At 38.1% G+C, this 22610-nt stretch overlaps 1 protein-coding gene across 1 annotated transcript in view; it reads left to right on the forward strand.

The window, feature by feature from the left end:
* Positions 1-21513, forward strand: part of PRKAR2B (protein kinase, cAMP-dependent, regulatory, type II, beta) — a 30561-nt gene extending 9048 nt beyond the window's left edge. Inside the window, exons 5-11 of the mRNA XM_010286767.1 lie at positions 14233-14339; positions 16226-16379; positions 17690-17791; positions 18392-18466; positions 19229-19294; positions 19466-19604; positions 21244-21513. Of these exons, the coding sequence (XP_010285069.1) occupies positions 14233-14339; positions 16226-16379; positions 17690-17791; positions 18392-18466; positions 19229-19294; positions 19466-19604; positions 21244-21377 (777 nt within the window). The 3' untranslated portion in view covers positions 21378-21513. The remainder of the gene's footprint in view (positions 1-14232; positions 14340-16225; positions 16380-17689; positions 17792-18391; positions 18467-19228; positions 19295-19465; positions 19605-21243) is intronic.
* Positions 21514-22610: the final 1097 nt, after the last annotated feature.

A 22610-nucleotide genomic window follows, 5' to 3' on the forward strand; every position in this document is an offset into this window, starting at 1 on the left:
TGACACACCTGAAGGACAGAATGCCATCCAGGGGGACCTGGACAAGCTTGAGGAATGGGCCTGTGTGAACCTTATGAGGTTCAACAAGGCCACGTGCAGGGGCATGCATCTGGGTCGGGGCAACCCCCAGTATCAGTGCAGGCTGGGGGATGAAGGGATCGAGAGCAGCCCTGCCGAGAAGGACTTGGGGGTACTGGTGGATGAAAAGCTGGACAGCAATGTGCTCTCACAGGCAGAAGGCCAACCATATCCTGGGCTGCATCCAAAGCAGCGTGGCCAGCAGGTTGAGGTATGTGATTCTGCCCCTCTGCTCTGCTCTGGTGAGACCCCACCTACAGTCCTGCGTCCAGCTCTGGAGCCCTCAGCACAGGAAAGACATGGACCTGTTGGAGTGGGTCCAGAAGAGGGCCACGAAAATGATCAAAGGGATGGAACGCCTCTCCTATGAGGACAAGCTGAGAGAGTTGGGGTTGTTCAGCCTAGAGAAGACAAGGCTCCAAGAAGACTTACTGCAGCCTTCCAGTACTTAAAGGGGGCTTACAAGAAAGATGGGGACAGACTTTTTAGCAGGGCCTGTAGCGACAGGACAAGGGGTAATGGTTTTAAACTAAAAGAGGGTGGATTTTAAGTAGATATAAAGATGGCATTTTTTACAACGAGGATAGTGAACCACTGGCACAGGTTGCCCAGCGAGGTGATAGCTGCCCCATCTCTGGAAACATTCAAGGTCAGGTTGGATGGGGCTCTGAGCAACCTGATCTAGTTTGAAGATGTTTCTGCTCATTGCCGGGGGTTGGACTAGACAACTTTTAAAGGTCCCTTCCAACCCAAACTATTCTGTGATTCTGTGATAATTTCCTTCTATTGCCTGTAAAAACAATTACAGGTTTTTAAGAAAGCTTAAATCCAGTGAATGAGTGATCTGGATCAGACAAAGGTGATAATACTACAAAAAAGCACAGGGTCATTTAAGGGAAAGTCAAGCGTATCAATCAAAACATGCATACTGAGGTTGGGATGACTCACAGCACACCAAATGCGTTCTCAAGAGAATTGATTCAGTGCTGTCAGGGGAGGGAGCATGGGGGAAAGAGAAATAATTATGTAGTTTTAAGCATGAGAACAAAAAGTTTTAAATTTGATTCAAGAGGGAGCTAATGGAAAGACCAGCCTGCAGCTCTGTAAGTCAGGTGCTGTTACAGAGAATGCACATTAATTCATGCTGCAGGTTTCAAGCTCCTGCTTTTGCCTGCACAAAGGCCCTGACCCTGGGTACCTGTTCTCAGAGAAGCCCTGAGGAGTAGTGAGCCACAGACCCCCAGCTTTGCAGAACATTGGAGTTAGAGCTATAGAAGGACATCTGAAGTCTCAATGTAGGTGCAAATAAGAGTGCATTCTTGGGACTCTAGGGATCCTGACACAGAAGATTTCTTAACTGCCTCCCTCATGCTGTCTGTTTAATGGGTAGTTAATTAGCTGTTCCACTATACTTGTTCAAGGTAAAGTCACCCAAACACTTGCCCCTTCCACTCCTGATTTATTTTTCTGCATAACTTCAGGGATACAAAGGGGTGTGTGGGCATCTGCTCTGAATGTGAAATTACTTTATTACATATTTTCCTTATTGTTGCTGTGTCCTGGCTTCTATTTGACTGGACGATCATTACATTAGCCTGCCAACGGCATTTTGGCAGACCCCTCTTGGTTAGTCTCTGAGCATTCTTCTCTTACGAGCCCTTTGACCCAACGGATTATAGTGCGCTCCTAAAGTCTGCCATGATGTTAATTTTGAGCTACTGCTTTCCTGATTCTGGCTTTACACAGCTTCTTAGTAGTACCTCCTTATAGAATCAATCATCTGGATGAGATCTGCTTTCCCTTCCAGAGAGAAGCAGATCTTGTGTCTAGTCATCAGCCACTTGGTCTGCAGGACAGGGATCTCTGGGCTTTGTATCAGCTATATTGTAATGTTGTGTAGATGTAGAGCATTAAACTGTTCTAATGTGGGCACTTGATAGAACTCTTCCAAGGAACACTGAGGGATTGCTTCCCCTGTTTGTGGAGGTCTTCTCAGAACTGTGCTGCTGTCTCAGTAGTGTATCCCCTTGATGTTTTGAACTCCTTTTTTACTTTTTGCTTCTGAATCAGTTAGCTTGTAATTGCCAATAGTTCCCACAGTCTGTTCCAAGTGTTTAGCAGAAGATTTCTTAGCTGAGTACTCCCTTTGTGGAGCTCTGCAATCCAAAGCCTTGAAATCTGCTCCTGGGATCTCCCAAGTCTTGTTTACCTGCCTTTTCTCAGATTTTCCAGTGGTTTAAAAACACTTCCTTCTGCTTTAAATCCTTCACAGATAGCATTCTGGGAAGTTGAATACAATAATTTTTGTAAAGGAGTTTTTCATTATAATAACTTTACTCATAAAAGTCATTGGAAAGCTACTGAGCTCTGAAGATAGCAAGAGTATTAAATTGTAGCCTTCAGTCTGGCTTGCTGCTTCTGTAGAGAGCCAAGATCTGCAGTCTCCTGGGGACTTCTCCCACTCCTCCTTCTTGTTCTGCTGCTAGGCAGTGACTCAAGAGCTCTGCCACTGTAGTTGCAGTAATTTAAATGTTCCTATCCCCACTCTCTTCCTCACCTCTGCCTCTCTACCCTGCAGCAGAAGCACACGTGGTGCCAGCTGCTGCAGTTCGCTCTCTGGTGTATTAGCAAAAAACTCCTTCATCTTAGAGAGATAATACCTTCAGCTGCTAAAGCTAGTCTCTGAACAAAAGTCAAGCTGTGTGTTGATAGTGTCTCCTGCTCCCACTGTTTTTTTTTGTTTCGGTGGGGAAGAGACAATGTAAAGTGCTGAATGGCTTTTCCCTGATGGCCTTTTAGCAAAGTGTCAGCACCACTCCTAGATAGGGCACCACTCTGAAATACAGTATAACAGCATGTTTTACGGCATGATCAGAATTGCGTTCAGTACATGATATTAAATGGAGTCCACATTTTCTTAAAAATTTATCCCACCCTAACACATTGTGTTTTAATTTAATGGAAGGATAAGTGTCCTGGTTTCAGCCAGGATAGAGCTGGTTTTCTTCACAGAAGCTAGTTTGAGACTGTGTTTTGGATCTGGGATGAGCAACTGTTGGTAATGTGCTGATGTTTTGGGTTGTTGCTGAGCAGTCAAGGACAGTCCGGCTTCTTGTGCTGGGCTGCCAGCGAGCAGGCTGGGGGTGCACGGGGAGCTGGGAGGGGACACAGCCGGGACAGCTGACCCAGGCTGGCCAAAGAGATATTCCCTACCATACGACGTCATGCCCAGTACATAAATTGGAGTTGGCCGGGGGGCGGAAATAGCTGCTCGGGGACGGGCTGTCGATCTCCAGGTGCTGAGCAATTGCTGTATTGGGCATCACTTGTTCTTGTACATTCCTTTGTTGGTATTATCATTGTTGTTTCCTTCTTTCTTTATGTCCTATTAAACCGTGTTTATCTCAACCCACAAGGTTTTTTTCCTAATTCTCTCCCCCGCCCCACTGTGGGAGGGGGAGTGAGTGAGCGGCTGCATGGTGCTTAGTTGCCGGCTGGGGCTAAACCACGACAATAAGATAAGCGTATCATTAAAGCAGGAGGAGAAGTCGCAGTAGTTAGGAGGTGACCTACAGTACTGCTTAGCATTTTAATTAAAGAGTCCATCTGAACAGACAAGAGCCTTCACATAAAACTAGAAAACAGCAGAACCATTTGAGAGGGAGACTAAATGAGAAAGAGTAGAAAAAGACAACCTTCAGACTTTGAGACAACTTAGGACTCTCTAAACAAATACAACACTGTCTTGAGCCTGCATTTACCTGATAGCAGTGTTTGAATAGCAGATAGGTAAACTTACGGAGATTTATAAATACCAATATTTCACATATTGGCTGATTGAAAATATAGCTTAGTATAAAGGAACACGAGTTCTGGTACAATTCCCTGAGCAGCACTCTATGTTTTAAACGTCAACTCTTAATAACTCCTTAAAGTCCGTGAAGTTACTTGAATTTTCTTGAAACTTTCTTTAACTTTGTGGATTGATGAGGATGCGACCGGTCAACTAATGTCAGTTCAGCAAGGCGCTCCTGAGTTAATGCCCTTAAATAAAAAGTACTTTTAAAGAATTGATAATGGTAGCATTCTTTTCACCTTTCTGGGGGCTTAATCACTTCCCATCTGGTTGCTGTCATTCAATATCAGTTTTAGCTAGTGTGTAACAGTATTGAAAAAATTACTTGATGAGAAGAATATGGATTGAAACATGCATGTGCAACAAGATGAGGGAAGAGCTCTTTGGCTGCATTTTAGAGGACCAGATCAGGAGAGAATCAAGAGAAATTCCAGGAGCAGAACTGTGTGGATGTGTGAGTTAGAAGAGAGAAAGGTGCATTCTGATGTTTGTTTTCCTCTCCCCATGCTATTAATCTAACCTATGTTAGATTAACTCATTCCTCTTCTAAAGCACCTCTTCCTGGTCTTCTTCCCAGAAAAGCCTCTTCCTATTAGACTACAGTATTATTTATTATTCTTCTCAATTACCTGCCACACCACTGCCAGAAATCCTAATATTACTTTTGTTCTCCCAGGATCGCCATGGTGTGCCAGGCTGCTTGCTCTACATGTATGCACAAAGCATGTTACCACACCTTCTCCTTTGTGCTCCAGATGCTGGAGGTTACTGGCAGTGGAATCAGAAGCTGCATGCCCTTTTTCCCCTCCATTTTCACTTTGTATAAGCAAAGAGAAAATGAGATGATGACCAGGAGCCTTGGGCCATTACTGAGGATAAGTCCCAAGTCACTGTTACTGGAACTTGTATCTGTTCAGCCTAACAACTGATTTATCGCTGGGAGGAATAGCAGCAGTAGCAGCTCATCTAGTGGCTAACACAGCCTTCTACACTTCCTTTTTACAATGCAATTCAGAGAAGTTACTCTTTTGATTTTGTCTTTTAAGAGGAAACTTTTCTGGGTCTGATTAACAACAGGCTATTTGATTTGGCTGTTACGGCCCATAGGCCAGCAGATAAAATGATGAACCTATTATCGGAGTAATAGGGTGGCTCAAAGGACTGGTACCATCAAAGCTGTGCCGCAGCTGAGCACTTAAAGTTTGAATCCTTTCTTTCGCAAAAATTCACAAGCAGTGTTAGATTATCTATTTCAGGGAAATTTTATTTTGGAGAGCTTTGCCCTGCTAATGCTTGTAGAGAGTATTTCAAATAGGTCTTGACCCTTTACTAAAAGGTAATAAATTATACATATTCTTCACAAATATGCAAGAGCGATTTCTGGGCATATTGCCACTCATGCACCTGGGGAATTATTATAAGAGAACACAAATATTGATTAATCAAGTAGAATTGATTAACTCAAAGGAAGATGAAAGAAAGCATAATGCAACTGTGTTTTATGAATAGTGGACTCATATTTAAGACCAAAGAATTCCTTGAAAAGTGCTACTAAGAGAAGATTCTCATAATGCTCTTATGTTCTTAAAAATTTTGGTGAAGAATTAGGACTACAGATGTTTGAGCAATTAACAGGAAGACATATATATATATATATGAGCCCAGAATGACATATATATACATGTACACGTGTATATATATATCTGAGCGAGCGCAGAATGCCTGATGATGTTAATACTCTGCCCTCTTAGGCAGAGTCTTTTGCAAAACTCTTTGCAAACTAATGGGTACCCATACAAATAGAACTGCACTTAATCCTGTTTTTTCCTAAGGCAAAATTAATACTTACATCAGATCTAGCAAACAGGGATTCTTTCCACCTTGCCTATTGTACAGAAATACTGTGGGCCAGCAGGAGTAGGGAAGTGATTGTCCCCCTGTACTTGGCACTGGTAAGGCCACAGCTCGAATTCTGTGTTCAGTTTTGGGTCCCTCACTGCAAGAAGGACGTTGAGGTGCTCAAGCGTGTCCAAAGAAGGGCAACGAAGCTGATGAAGGGTCTAGAGAACAAGTCTTGTGAGAAGCGGCTGAGGGAACTGGGGTTGTTCAGTCTGGAGAAGAGGAGGCTCAGGGGAGACCTCATCGCTCTCTACAACTACCTGAAACGGGGTTGTGGTGAGGTGGGTGTTGGTCTCTTCTCCCAAGTAACTAGCGATAGGACAAGAGGAAATGGCCTCAAGTTGTGCCGGGGAGGTTTAGATTGGGTATTAGGAAAAATTTCTTCACTGGAAGGGTTGTCAAGCACTGGAACAGACTGCCCAGGGAAGTGGTGGAGTCACCATCCCTGGAGGTGTTTGTATAGATGTGGTGCTTAGAGACATGGTTTAGTGGTGGACTTGGCAGTGTTAGGTTTACGGTTGCACTCAATGATCTTCAAGGTCTTTTCCAGCCTAAATGATTCTATGATTCTATAATCAGTTATTGCGTTATTGAAGATTACTTACTGCCCAATGTAAGGTGCCTTCATCTTCGGCTTAAGAATTTTGGAAACTATTTGCAACTCTGAATTATTTCTGCTCTTTTTTAGCAAACTGCTAAAAAGAATCTGCCAATTTGCTCAGAGGGATAGTTACAAAATATGAAAAGCGTTACTGAGCCTGACTGATGGGCATGTGCACGACGTTTGAGAGACAGAATACTAACTCAACATATAACTGTGTGGAGGAAGGTTAAGGTATATTCTCAAGGAAAATATTGCTTGAAAATATTCATTATACATCGAAATACAGATAAGATTATTTGATAGTGGAGAAATAAATGCCTTTTAATTAGTTTACAAGTGGATATTACACAAGGCAGCTAAATATTTTGAATTGGATCAATAGTGCTGCTAACATTTATATCAGATGTCCAGGGGGGTATATGTACATGGATTTGTTCTGAAAAACAAATGCGGAGAGTTGTAGACATGAATTCTATAATTTACTCTTCTTCTCCAAGGTTCTGACTTGTTGATTAAGAACTCCTTTTCTTCCCATGGTGTCCCTGCCTATATTTTGCTAACTTTTTCTCTCTCTCTCTTTTTTTCTTTTCCTTCCTAGTCTGGTGTTCTTTCCGCTTTATTACCTTAATTAATATCATGCTGAGCATTCATTCATTGATATTTCATATTGCTCAAAGTGAGGATAAGGTGGCCAACAGGATGCTGTTTTAACTTAGGCTCATTTTAGTAAAATGGTTGTAGGAGTAAAGAATAAAGTGATTTATGAACTCAGGGGCAATAGAAGAACAACTGTGGATTCACTTTGTTCATATGATAGTCTTATGGTTGTGTCTCAGAACATTATAATTTTTACAAAGCATATGAGATAGGCAAGTCTTGTTACTACTATTGTACTGAAGTGTAAGGCAATCTCATGTCTGCTTAGACTATGCATGGATCTAAAAGGGAAATTGAGATTTCCTGTCTAGCAGGGAGCACTCCAGCAGCACACTCATCCTTCTTTTGGAGGATTCCGAAAGCATATATAATCACAGCATACCATCCCATACTTTTGAGATTTACTGCATCCAGCTTAATAGCTGGAGTTTACCAGCTCCTGTGAAATGCCAGGTTGAGGTTGTCTCGGTTTTCTGTCAGAAGCCACACATGTAGAAATGTAGCTGTGACTTTTCTTAAATAGTGGGGAAGGATATTTTTTCAGAAGTTACTTTTTACATTTGTCGTTATCATGACTTCCAGTGATGATCATGTCCTGCTTTCCATTTTATCTACAGTGCCTTCATTGATTCAGAATGGGTAGCATTTTGTCAAACAACAAACTTTTGTATCAGCAGTTCAAACATTGATGCTTCTTGGAAGGCCCACTGTTTGAGTGCTTCAGTCTAGTATGGAGAACTTTTTCCTTTACAAAATAGCTCACAGTAAATTTATAAATTGACATTAAGAAGACACATACTTGGCACAGTCGTAGTAAATCACTTGGTAGTCTGGCAGTTAAAAGAGCCATTGGCATTTGGGAAGGACGTGTCATGGTCTACCAGCTCTCCTGAAAGAATCAAAAGCTGTCTTGCAAGGACATACAAGTGACTGGATTTTTAATCTGTGTGAAATGTATACAAAATAAAATGCAGTTTTAATTATACTCAATATCCATTATCTAACTGAATTTTTTTTCAAGGAATTGTCTTGAGATATAATTGCCATGCTTGTTTTGTTGACTTGAAAGAAATTGAGGCTAACCTACTGTTATGAAATAAGGCAACATGCATCTGGAGTACAGTACTTTATGTGATTCAAAGTATATGTTAGGACAGTTGTTGAGTGATTATTTGCAGTTTTTAACTTGCCTTGGTGTCCTGGTTTCAGCCAGGGTAGAGTTAATTTTCTTCACAGAAGCTAGTGTGAGGCTATGTTTTGGATTTGGGATGAGAAAATGTTGATAACGTGCTGATGTTTTGAGTTGTTGCTAAGCAGTCAAGGACAGTCCAGCTTCTCGTGCGAGAAAGCTGGGGGTGCACGGGGAGCTGGGACGGGGCACAGCCAGGACAGCTGACCCAGGCTGGCCAAAGAGATATTCCATACCACATGACATCATACTCAGTATATAAAGTTGGGATAAAGAAGAAGGAAGGGGTGGAGGGACGTTTGGAGTTACAGCGTCTGTCTTCCCAATAAACCATTACACATGATGGAGCCCTGCCTCCCTGGAGATGGCTGAACACCTGCCTGCCCATGGGGAGTAGTGAATGAATTCCTTGTTTTGCTTTGCTTGCGTGTGCAGCTTTTGCCTTACCTATTCAACTGTCTTTATTTAAAACCATGAATTTCCTCGCTTTTACCCTTCCAGTTCTCTCCCCCATCCCACTGTGAGGGAGTGAGCGAGCGGTTGCGTGGGGCTTAGTCACCGGCTGGGGCTAAACTACAACACCTGTCAAGAAGGATGGAATCAGACACTGTTCCAGGGGGATGTCCTTGGTAAACCAGTTATCATTTCGGTCTGGGGCTTTGTTCTTCTGAATCTCATGTCATGTCTTTTGTTTGTAACTGATTGTAAACACATGCACAACTCTGTACATTTCAGATATGAAATGGCAATACATCAGGCTTGCACATACCTTACTTATGCATGGGTATCACTACAGGCCTAGACTCATAAAGGTACCTGGTATCTGAATTGCACTTCAGGCACAGTAAAATATTTCCTAACTTATAACAAAGTGATTCATAAAACCTCTGCTTAGGTGCCATGCTGTTCGTAGGCACCATGATAAGTACTAGAGGTATTTTTTGACATTAAAGTTATGCTTCTATGCTAGAAGTTGATGTGGTACCATTGGATAAAGGGGAAGAAGGACAACTACTTTTTTCCACAAGTGTGTAGTGTTTAGAATACTTAGCACATGCAGACTGTCAGAGAGCATCAGGCTCTTTGTGAAATGTTGGTGAAGAGCCTCTCTGTAACTGCCATTGAGGAGAAAGAGCTCACAGGAGCACAGCAAAGAGGACAAACTAGCAGAGACTTTGCAGTTGAGGTAGTTTGTGCAGATGGGAGTTTGAAGGAGAACTGGAAACAGTGAGCAAGACTGTGGGACTGCTAGAGTTGGTGTGATGACAGTGGTGATGGGCCACAGGGAGTGCTCCCCAGCACAGGCTGGACTAGCCAAGCATGACACATTAGAGGTTTCAACCCAGATCCAGAGGTAGGATATGACTATCTTGATCTCAGGCTGCTGGGAGTGGCAAGTGTCTCTCCTGAAAGCTGAGGAGCAATGGCGGCTTCACCTATGGGAGATGTGCTGTGGTCAGAGTGCTGAGCTGCAAGCTGAAGGAACTGCAGAAGGACATGAGAAGGACTGTATAGCATCAGGCAGGATAATCAGGAGCTTGACAACATCTTTCAAGGGTCCACCGAAGAGACAAGAATGCCTTTCTACAGCAGGGGGAGGCACCAATCTGTTGACCAGACTTGCTCTGAAGTGGTGCTGTGACAGGTTAAGACAAGACATGCACAAACTTAAATACAAAAAAATCTGTTTAAGAAAAGCCTTTTTTACTGTGAGGGTGTTGAAACGCTGTAACAGGTTGCGTAGAGAGGTTGTGGAGTTGATTTACACGTTTTCGGACTAAAGAGCTAAGAATACCTGTGAACTGTTTTTTACTAGTTATCAGTCATAGTCACATGCCCTTCATATGAAATGTTTCCTTAGTTCAGTATTTTGAAGGCTTTAATTACAAGGAAAATGTCATCTGATTGACTAGAAATACAGATTTTGTTTGTCAGGAAATTAAAAAGGATGCCCAAAGGCAGAGTTTCACTGCCTGCAGTAGATTATTTTGAAATTCTCAATTCTTGTCACCTTTATTCAGTTCAGTAATTAGTAACAAGCCACTAGATCAGAGGACATTCTCTGTCCCTGAGGCCATGCAGTGCAGTATGACATACATACAGCTAAACTCTCTTGCACCTTCCCCTCCTCCTAATCCCACCAAACCAAGCAGCTAACCAGGGTGGTTTTAGCTTTACTGGGAAGAAGCCCTGGCTCAGGCATTCCTCCAAGCCGTGACCAGGGTTTTTCAGGAGGAGTGATAGCTGGCACAAGCCAAAACTGTACCAGCTGTGCTGACAATCGCACCAAGTGCAAAGCAACCCAGACATGGTATAGTCAGTGCTTGAGTCCATTCCCTGCTCCTGCTGAGTTTGTACTTCATATTCTCTGATTCTGGCTGATCTAAATACGCAAAAGAACTTTACTAGCACAGTTCATTTAGGTTGCTATAAAACTATGGTAGGTACCATCTTTGTCTCTAAGTAAAAGAGGGAAGAAAACCACATCCTCTCCACTTGAGGTGATATGAGAGGATATATCATGCTGGCTGATGCCGATAAGGGAGCTAATGCTCTGCTGCACTCCTGCTTCCCAGCAGTTAAATCCACGCTGACTGAGGCAGTAATGATGGCTGTAACTATGACATGTTTATTCACCTGTCTAGTAAATTATTTTGTGAAATCATGCTCTGTCATTAAAGTTCAATTGTTAGGAAGAATCTTTGAGAGAAATGCAGTTACCACTTCACAAAAGAAAATGCCTTTATAAAAAGAAAAATCTCAATAGATGAATTTTGTATTGTGAATGTTTTGCAGAAAATCTGATTTGCTATTTCAATCTCCTCACTTTTAAGGAAGTGAAAATATTTTCTCCATCACAAAGGTCGGTGATTAAAGTGTGCTTTCATGGCAACGACCCAAGGTTCCCGTAACTTTCTCAAAAATATGCCTTTTTTGAATCATTTACATGCTTCACAGTTTAGGAAAAAAAAAATCCATTGCGTGTATTAATCAGAGTATGTAAATAAACATTATATAATTGATCAAATTTCAAACAATTTAAACTTTAGTTTTGGTTCTTTATATTTGTAGAGTGCATTATCCTTAAGAAAAATAAATGCTTTATTATATTTGAAAAAACTGTATTAAGATAATGAAATTTTAGCAGAAGTCACAAAGATTGCACAACATACGTGTTTAATACTTCAGATTCTTTATTAATTTTATTTCTGTTAAAAAGTTTATCATGTTTTTAAAGTATCATTCTTTAGAATGTTGATTACCAGATTGCCACGGCATTACACATAGCAGATTTACAAACACTGGTATAAAAACTCCTCTTCCTGTTTTCATTTTATATGTATTTTTTAGAGCTAGATCTGCTTTAAGGAAGACAGGCTTTCAGACTGTACCATTTTACAAAATACCAGAATTGATTCTGTGTATGATAACAGATCTACTTTTTAATTCTAAAATTACCCATCTTTATCCTTTCAAAGTAATTATGGAGGGTGCCAGTAAATTGAGCCTCAGTTTGGCAGAAAATGAAGAGGATTCACATAGAGCAAGCTGGGCAAGCAGGTTTTGTAATTCTTACAGTATAAGCAAAACACATGTGCCTGGTTTGGTTATTGCAGTCTGCTCTATCTTAATTTTACATAGAAAGCTTTAGGAAAGAAACTAACTTTTAAGTTAGTTGGAATTTATTTAGAAAGTTAAAATACATATGCAATACGTCAGCAGATAATAGACGGCTCTCAAATGTGTTAAATACCTTCAAGTGTTTAAAGCATTTTTTAATGGGGAATTGTACTTGTGAATTCTACTCTGTTGTCTAAAACAAAGTCATGGATTTACCTACCAGAAAAATTGTGTTTTGGTGAGTTTGATTCATAATTATGAGGTGGAAAATGTTTTAACTTGAAATCTGAGATGAAACACACTGATTAAAGATTTTAACTATATGCATTATTCCTTCAGTACTGCAAATAAATGTCTTTTTAGTTTAATCTGTTTTCCAAGATGTCTTGGGAGTTACTTTTTTCCAAGGATCAGGGCTCATATAATACACTTTTCTTGCATTGCTTGCATTTAGAGGATAACATATACCCTCTAGCCTCCCATAAAGTGTGGAGCATTCTGCATGTTCTTACTTGGTTTCAAATGGCAGCCAAGGACTGTTGGTTGGGGACTCACTTTGCCAATTCAGATGTAGAGCAAGGGGAAGGGAATGTGCTGCTTCCAATGCTTTAGACAACTAACTGACAGTAGGTCAGTTTTGCAGATTCTGTAGGAGTTCCTTTTAGTTTACATAGGGAGAACTGAAAAGACTGAAGTAATATTATCTATTAATTTAAGCAATGAAAGTTGTTTTTAAAAACTCGTGTACCTTATTTTCAGTCTCTCCCAATAGCACCCACGCATACTTTTCTCGTTCTCTGAAATGAACTCTAACCCATTCACTGATAGTAAAATGATCCTTCTTTTTGCAAATACATACCTGTCTGTGCTAAAAAAGGTACTAAGTAGAGACATAATTAAATGATTCCTTGCTGGCCTAGGTAGGTTTTATGACGTCTTACTGTATTTTACCATGATCAGCTGTACTGAGGATGGATCCTGCCATTCTGTTACTCTTTGTGTCCACACACAATGAACTCTGTGAAGTAAAATTGTATTTAGCTTCTATTTTTTTAAAAAGGCTTGGATAATACTGTACTGCTGATATTTTTAAAAGCTTTAAGTAAGTGATGAAATTAAACAGAATAAGGATGTAATTCATTTCACCTAATTTTATCTGTCTAAAAATTGTGTCTAACTGTGAGTTGCAGTAGATCTCTCTATCATCAGAGAAAAGAAAGGGGAATCTCTGGAGAATGATTCTGAGCTATCTAGTATGGTTATCTCGGTCCATGGACTGCAGAAGGACTCTAGAGGACTGGCTTAGGCTGGTAGTGTTTAGATGGCAAATGCCATCTTTCAATGGCTGGAAATGGTATGAACTGAATCACTGTAAAACGCGGGGGGATCTAAATCTACAGGCTTTTCTTTACCGTGGTTTTCACTAGAACTTGCTTGTTCCAGTATGATACCTACTTCATAAGTTTCAAACAAGTAGAGGATAATTTTGTGTTTATTGTAGAGTTGTAGGCATCTTGCTGGATAAATGGAAAATAAAATTTAAATTGTTAGGTTATCTTTTTAGGATTCATATCGTTAACCCTCAATGATCTGTGTTTGGGGTTTTTTTAGATGTGAATAGTTAAGTTTTAACAGATTTACACCAAACAAGACAAATTATGTAATTAGTGATTTGTTTTTGTAACTAGACAGTCATAATTCAGATGATGACTTTTTGTTAGTCTGTTAACATTTCTCTCTAAACATTCATATTCCATTCAAATTAACAAAGTAGTTTTATAGCTATGTGTAAATTCCTACCCAATGAGGTCAGAATTTACTTACTCAACTAAAGCACTGCAGACCTTTATGGTTACATCTATCCCACCACTGTGCAGGCATTGTATAATTTAGATTTTCAAAATACTTTACAATAATTTTGAAACTTTGAATTCTGTAAAATAGTTCTGAAGACAAAAACAGGTAAGTGTATTGTTTGCAATGAGAGATACAGTTTTTTCTTTTAACTGCATAATGTTATGCAGTTTTGCAGGGTGAAATTCTATCTTTGGATGCTCTGAGCAATTTATATTGCAGACAAGATCTATGTTATCATTGGCCAGGACAAGAAGGGAAGCTGGGCTCTGAACACTGGAAAACGAAGAAGCTAACACTGAATACTAAATAAAATTGTCTTCTTGATTGATCCACGCATTTCTGTAGCATGAATATTTTCTGTCCATGAACATTTCTTTATCTGCATATTGGGAGGCTGGACAGTTAGTTAATTTGAAGAGTAAAATTTTAAAAACAGATTATAATTTCTTGTCTTTGTGCTCTTTTAAACAGGAACAGATGTCTCAGGTGTTAGATGCAATGTTTGAAAAGCTGGTTGAAGGAGGGGAACATGTCATTGATCAAGGGGATGATGGTGACAACTTCTACGTCATTGATAGGTGAGTTGCTGTGTCTTATAGCACAAAGTATTATGCAAAAATCCATTGAGAAAAATCTATTTCTCTACATACTTGTATTTAACTCTTACATATGTTTGCATGGGAGAAAGAAAAAAGAACACACATGAACCAGTACAGCTCTGAGCTACAGAGAGTGGTTTTTGAACGGAGGTAGATTTTTCATGTAGAAATATGTCCCTGTCCTCTTTATGTATTGCTAGATCCCAAAGGCTGTTGTTTCTTTTTTTACATGGAAAGAGATCTAACACAAAATACAATGGGAAAAGTTTTTTATAACTCAATATTTGAAATCTTACTGCATTTCAATACTATCTGTAGACTCTCTTGTTTGCATGAGTATTACTAGACCTCCAGTAGCTAAGTCGTTACTCTTCATTTGGAGATCTGTACTGGAAAAAGCAGTTACCTAGGTAAAATCCTAGATATTGGTTACTGTTGAGTCCAGTGAGTTAGGAAGAGTGTTTACTTTGGCATCCTTCACTAGTCTGTTGGCACAGGCTCCAGCAAGGTTCACCTTTTCTTAGTTTTCTTTAGTTTTAGGCTAACAGAGTGATTTCTGAGAGTGTTTGAAAGAAATGTTATGCTAGAACTCTAAAAGAAATGCAAAGGTTTTTTGGTCAGTTGTAGATCAGTGTAACCAGCTAGTCAAAAGAGGTGATTATCCCGCTGTACTCAGTGTTGGTGTGGCCTCACCTTCAATACTGTGTGCCGTTCTGGGCCCCACCATTTAAGAAGAATGTGAAGGTCCTTGAATGTTTCCAGAGGAGGGCACCCTCTCTTTACTGAGAGAGTGGTCAAACACTGGAACAGGCTTCCTAGAGTGGTGGTCGATGTCCCAAGCTCATCAATGTTTAAGAGGTGTTTGGACAATGCCCTTAATAACATGCTTTAATGTTTGGTCAGCCCTGAATTGGTCGGGCAGTTGGACTAGGTGATTGTTGCTGGTCCCTTACAACTGAAATATTAAATCAGAAGGTCATAGAAGTGTGTCAGGATTCTTTGCTGAAGAGTCAATGTTTTTCAGCTTTGTGAGGTTACAGATACTCTTATCCAAAAAGCTGCAGTGACGTAACAGAATTTGTCAGCCTTGCAGTTTTTAGCTGCAGTGAATCACCTCTAAGTCCCTTATCAATGAAATCATTGCACAGATTTTTGCATTACATTCACATGATTTATCGACATGTACCATACAAACATTCAGCACTGAACAAAATGATGACTCAGCATCAATGAGGGTGGCTATGTCGTGTTTTACAAGACAACAGATTTTACTGCATTCCAAAAGCATAAAAAAGTTACTAATTTAATGATGGGGAGGAGAAATCCACAATATATTAGATAAATACATATCTTTATTTCACAATCTTAATTGCTTTTCATATTCATTCCTTCTGTTTCCTGCATCTCCTCTATTTATTACATTATAAGTTACTACTATAAAGTATTTTCAATGTTAAATAACTTGTTATGATATGATCACTGGAATAATAATACAATTTTTGCAAAATCCTGTTACATTTGTATTTATTGTGTTTAAAATGAAATTAAGAAACTGACACTAAGTTAGATCTTAATTTTTAAAAAGTTCTGCTGATCAGTAGATCACTGTACATCCAGTCTGTCTTTAAACTGAATTAATGTAAAAACTAATAACGCTATCTTTACGCTTAAAAAGGAACTATTTTTATTATTTATGGAAGTGATTGAAATGTCTCTGCAAGATGTTTAATACCATTTAAACAAGAGAATGTATATTTCAAATACTTTATCTTTGGAATTCATGCTATAAAAAAATATAGCGAGAGGCTGCTTAGCAAAGACGAGGACTGAATTCTACTCACTGTATTTATATATTTTATTAACAGAGGTACATATGATATTTATGTAAAATGCGATGGTGTTGGGAGGTGTGTTGGAACCTACGATAACCGAGGAAGTTTTGGTGAGTTGGCCTTAATGTATAATACACCCAGAGCAGCTACAATTATAGCTACCTCTCCTGGTGCCATCTGGGGATTGGTAAGTGAAATATCTTAAAACAAGTATTATTTGTTTTAATTATTTTTTATAAATCGCACTGTTATACTATATCAGCATAAAAAAAAAGAATTACAGTTTTGGAAAGTTTAATTTTAAAAATTCTAAGAACTCCCAACACAAATACTGTCTTTTCGAGAATCTGCAGAAGCAAACCTGAGGCTTAAGAAAACACTAAGTTTTTTAAAAAATCATTTTGTTTTATTCTATTTTAATGATAACTTCACAAATTGCAAGCCACTTGACAATTACTTAGTCATATATATATATATATATATATAATGTTTTCCCACATCTTGATAGGAAATGCCTTTGGTGCCAGAGTAAAATTCAAATATGAGGTTATTTATCAGTGTTATACTATCTGGATCTTTGACAACAGTATTAGAATTTACCAAAAGAAGAAAACTGGGACAGCCATCTTCTTCAAGATGTACATTTCAATCTAATGACTGATCCCAAGATAACATTTTCCTGTTGAAGCAAAATGCAAGGTTTTTCACCAGCTTAATCCATATGACTTTTGGGATCACGGCAGACTTTAGGACGCTGTAAGAATGGCTTTAAATTGGATTGAGTTGTGTTGGTCAGCAAGTCCCACCTGTAGCAGTGAAGGCTTGCAAAGTGTTTCACCTCTGTCTGTCACCAGGATACAGTCATATAAAGTTAAGAGAAGAAAACAGCATACATGTAGTTTTTCCATCTGTCGTCTTCGCTTGGGTTGTAGTAGGGAATGTCCAGTTGGCTGTTTAGGGCAGCAGTGATTCTTGTTCTGTTGAAATAGCAGAAAGTGGACAGTGACCTAAGACCCAAACCCATTTATTTCGGTTTTGTTTGTAAAATAATATAAAAACCTCTTTGAGTCTTTATCAATATGTGTTGGACCTCAGGATATGAATAAACTTTGTAAATTAAATATTTAAATATTGAGGTTTTCTTAAATATCTTAGATTACCCAGCATTCATTGTGATAAATTATCAGCATTCATTGTGTAGCCAACCTGTTTAAGGAAAAATCTCTACCCTGTATATGTGAACTCTGTATTCTCTGCTGAAGGGCAGAGAAGCTTTTCTCAAAGTGAATCAGATCAGGAGCTTAACTTTAGGAACTCTTGATTGACCTCTAGAGGAATCTTTCTCAACTGACTGTATAGGGAGACTAGCCAGCCAGTTTGATGGCTACATTGAGTGGCTAAAACTGGATAATTTGAACATATTTGGCCATTTCTAAAGTATTTTCTACCACACACGTATTTTGTTAATAAATTTTCTTTTTCTTTTTGTGTTTACAGGACAGGGTAACATTCAGAAGAATCATTGTGAAAAATAATGCCAAAAAGAGAAGAATGTATGAAAATTTTATTGAGTCATTGCCATTCCTTAAATCTTTAGAAGTAAGATTTCTATTGCATTATTTTAATGGCTATATCAGAAGGTACCTGATAAGATTCTGCTTTTTCAAAATTTAAATTTGGAATACAAATTTTCTCCACGATAAAATTTTGCATACTTTTGTTTTGGAGAAGGAATATATTCTTGACATTTCTAAAATTTTCAGGATACAGAGCTATTGTTAATCTTGTGTTTTTTAAAAAAACTAATTTTTTTTTAGCTTTACCTTCATTTTCTTAAGCTTAATTTTACTAGATATTAGCCAAAACAATTAAACAATGACCTAGGGAATTTCAAAATATTTTCATTTAACAGCTACACTTTTATATGCATGCTTTATTGAAAATAATTTTTGAAGACTTGGGATAGATAGACTTCTTGTAAAAATGGAAGCTCTATCAAAACATCTAGCTGTTAAGACTGTAATATACCTCTGGAACACTATTCAGCTGTTCTTCCTTTTTTAATGATTATCAAAACAGGAAAATGAAGATACACTATTTTGTGCAAAGATTCATGAAAAAAAACATGAAAGGGCTTTCTAAATACAATATCATGAAGTTAACCATATATTTCTTACATTTTCGTTTTTTTAAATGCAGGTATCTGAGCGTTTAAAAGTGGTTGATGTGATTGGCACCAAAGTGTACAAAGATGGAGAACAAATCATTGCTCAGGTACAGTTTATTTCTGGTTCTAGTTTTTCTCTTCCAATAAGTAAAAATTATCATGTTATCTATAGACAATATATACTTTAAAAGTAGGTTTTTCTTTCTCAGACAAAATAAAAAAACAATGAAACTTGCATCTAAGCAAAGTGCTTATTTTGTTTCAGAAGCAAATTTTTCATTTCCTTTGAAAAACATCCCTCTGTTGGTGTGAGTAAAGGAGTCAACATTTTTAGTATACTTAGAAATTCAAACTATATAAAAGAATTATTGCTTCCAATAAGGAGCACTGAAGACTCACTTTGGTTTTGTTGTTAAAATGTGATAATCTTTTGAAGAAGAATGCGGAAGTAAACTCTTCAGTGTAGGCAACTGAGATTGTCTTGCCCCAAAATAATTATTGGATATCAGACAGCCCTTGGAGGCTTTTTATACTGGAAACTCTGTAAGGAAAATAATTTGAAAGGAATACAGAGATGGAGAAACAGGAGTAAGGATCCTAAAATCTTCCGTAACATTGTTTTTCTCTGCTTTTTGTATAAGGCACAGTCAGCTATGTCTTTTCATGAAAAAGCCTTTCTATCAGTTCTGTATAGAAGTTTTGATCATTACGTGCCTGGAGTATGGTTTTCACATCAAAAGTTATTTCTTTTGCAACAGGTATCAAAAAGATGAGCTTCAAGGCACTGGCTGCAGATATTTTAAAGTTATCATGAAACTAAAAAGGAGATTTCACATTTCCTTTATTCACTTTATTTTTTTCTTCTACAGGGTGACTTGGCAGATTCTTTCTTCATTGTGGAATCTGGAGAAGTAAGGATTATAATGACAAGGAAGGTAAACATCGCTACAACACAGATTTCTATTTTTTTAAATCGTGATGTATTCTGAATCTTAAACAGTAATGCTACTGTTGTTCCTGATTTTGCTTATGCAATCCCAAGTTCAGCTAACTTCTCTCTCATTCCCTCTCTTCCTTTCTCTTTCTTTTTTTACCTGATACTTCAGGGTAAACAAGATGTAGAAGAGAATGGAGCAGTTGAAATAGCTCGATGCTCACGAGGACAGTATTTTGGAGAACTTGCTCTTGTAACTAACAAACCACGAGCCGCTTCTGCATTTGCTCTTGGCACTGTCAAATGTTTAGGTATTGTTCAATAATATTTTATATCTAATATAAAATGATACATAATCTGTCAGGTTGTTTTTATTGTGAACTCTGTCTTTCTCCAAATGTAAGATTTAATTACATTTACCCAAATACGACTGTGTAAGTACATCATCTATTACTGTGCATTCCTATGTACATTATTTATCTGCAAAAATTACTTGTAATTGATAACTGATATTAAACACAAATTCTACAATGTTTCTCTGATTGCATGGAAGTAAAAGTTGTTTCAGGACAGTACAGATAGTGCTGCAAACCATTTATAGCTATCAGATAAATGTCTAGTACTCTGCAGAAAGGTAAATTATTTATTTTCTCAGTAGACTGACTCTCATCCAAGCAATAACTGGTAAAAATCCTGTCCTGTTTTATCACCATGAGTTAAGCTTTAACAAATTCTTTGTCTTCGCCAGCTGTTAATTTAATCATTCTGTCACACTGTAGCCTCAGGCACAGGAAAAGCAAAGACCGTAGAAGTTGGTCTCATAGACAACCCTTCTCACCCATTGCTTTTCATGGTCTGATGTTTAGCTCCTAAATATTTGTATCTAATTATAGGAAAAATGTAAACTGCTAAGACAGATTTGGCATTCATGAATGACAGTTTGATTGCCAAGCCAGTAACCACAAAGTTTCTCACTTACTTATAAAGGTATTGTTTTTAAAATCCTTACCTTCAAACACAGAGAAAGGGACCTTTCAATGTCATCTACACCAACCCCCCTGCAATGAGCAGGGACATCTTCAACTAGATCAGGTTGCTCAGAGCCCCGTCCAACCTGACCTTGAATGTTTCCAGGGATGGGGCATCTACCTCCTCTCTGGACAACCTGTTGATCAGGCAATAAAGATCAAAGATGATACAGAGGAAAGAATAACAGGCAGTGGTGAGGAAGAGTGTCGTTACCCAGTATGGGTGAGTCACTAAGATCTCTGGCACCTCCCAAATAGCACAGGTCTTAAACTTTTATCAGGAGCCAAGAGACTACAGGCCACCAGGTTGGAAGCTGGTTGAAGTATGAAGTTTTCTCTCTGGCCTGTTGGCTAGAACTATAGAGGATAACATTATGTGATCCAGTAAAGAAAATATTCTGGTTGGCTACGCATTGGCATTGCATGGGAATTACTGTCTCCCAACTTTTCCTACATTTGCTGGGAAATGAGTATCTATTACAATTTCCACTGTGGGTGAAAGCAAGTGAAAATAGCAAGGAAATATGCTACGTTAGACCCCAAATATAGCCAACAACCTCATCAACAGATGTGGTTTTTTGAAAACTCAAGGATCTTAAAACTGTATTCTGTGGAAGAATCCAGGCCCTTCCAGACTTCTTCAGCAGCTCTTGGGTGATGTAAATCTTAATATGAAAATATTTTCAAAATAAGAATTGCAGCAAATTCTAAGTTTATTTATGACATTTCAAGACAGCTATGTGTTGGTTGATCTTGGTTTTGCTATGGTAAGTGGTTCTCTTCTGTGTAAAGTATACGCTTCAATAGTATTTGTCCTGTTATCTTTTAAAATTTTACATTGGAATGTTAGAAACACCAAGATTAGTGTCTGCAACTGATAAGCACATTATTTTCTTTCTCTTTCTCTCCTCTTTTATCTTAGTTATGGATGTGCAGGCATTTGAAAGGCTTTTGGGACCTTGTATGGAAATTCTGAAAAGAAACATTGCAAACTATGAGGAGCAGCTAGTTGCTCTGTTTGGAACAAACATGGACATTGCTGATCCCAGTGCATGAACTAAACATTGGAGCAACAAGATCTGTTATGAGAATATAGCACAGTAGTGGTTAGTCCACTGAGAAATTGTCTCTTTTCCTATAGATGCCAAGCATTTTCTGTGATTTTAAGAGTGGGTTTGGGGGTATTTTTTGGACTTATTACAGTGGAAATACTAGTAAACAAACCAGGAATTTAATAAATTGTGGACTTGATTTTTTAAAGTGCTTAGCATTGATGGTTCCATCTGGCATTAAGACGACCTGTAGTAGCATAGCACCTTTGAAAATCAAGTCCTTTAGCACAGCATTTCCTTAAAGAATAGATTTCAAAAAACCCACATGCGATCAACTTGTTAAACCAGCTTCTGTTCTTCAAAAACGTTACAACTTTTCTGGAAAGACTGTTAGTTTGAATGTGATATGTTGAAAGTATTAGTGCACAAAAAGTGTTTATATGTATTAATACAGAAGATATACAGTAGATATTACTTTCTGACAATTACAGTTGTCATGATTTTATGTTGCATTTATCACTGATGTAGTATATCACAAGACTAATCATAAGATAAAGCATGACAATGCATTTTGTGTAATGCTCATGACCCAAATCTGATTTTTAACATTTTGTAATTTGTTTGAAAGTCCTCTTTGTTTAATATGTCATGTTTCAGCACGACATTGTAATATCTTATGCAATTTAGAGGACTTGTATATTTTTGCAATAAACTGCATTTTTTATTTGTTACATGTATTCTGTACAGTCTAGAGTGAGGACGGCTGACAAATTAACCTTCAATGCTTTAAAAGCAAAGACATAGGTCATTGTCATGTTCTACCTAAACATACATAACCTATAACCTTCTCCTTTGTTTTATATTTATGCATTTTGTCTTCTCTATCTATGCTTGTTCTCTAGTTAATTTTTTTAAGTCTCACCTTTCTTATCTGTTAAATCTTTTACCTATTTCAAATTAAATTATCTCTGTATATCTCTCTTCTTGCAGTCTAATCTTAGCTATAAAAGACCAGATTCAATTACTGAAGTGATTGATACCGAAAAGCATGCTAAACTAAGCTTGTCCTTGAAAAATCCTTATCAGGAAGTAAAAAAAAAAAAAAAATTAATTTGAAAGATCAATACTTCAAAAACTTTGCACAAATCTGGAAAGTATGTCATTATTAAAGCTAACATGTCCTGCTTTCAAAAACCTGTAGGTCATTAGAAAATAATATCTTTTTAGCCATAATAGC

Source organism: Phaethon lepturus, unplaced genomic scaffold (genome assembly GCF_000687285.1).
Source record: "Phaethon lepturus isolate BGI_N335 unplaced genomic scaffold, ASM68728v1 scaffold3010, whole genome shotgun sequence".
Taxonomy (NCBI): Eukaryota; Metazoa; Chordata; class Aves; order Phaethontiformes; family Phaethontidae; genus Phaethon; species Phaethon lepturus.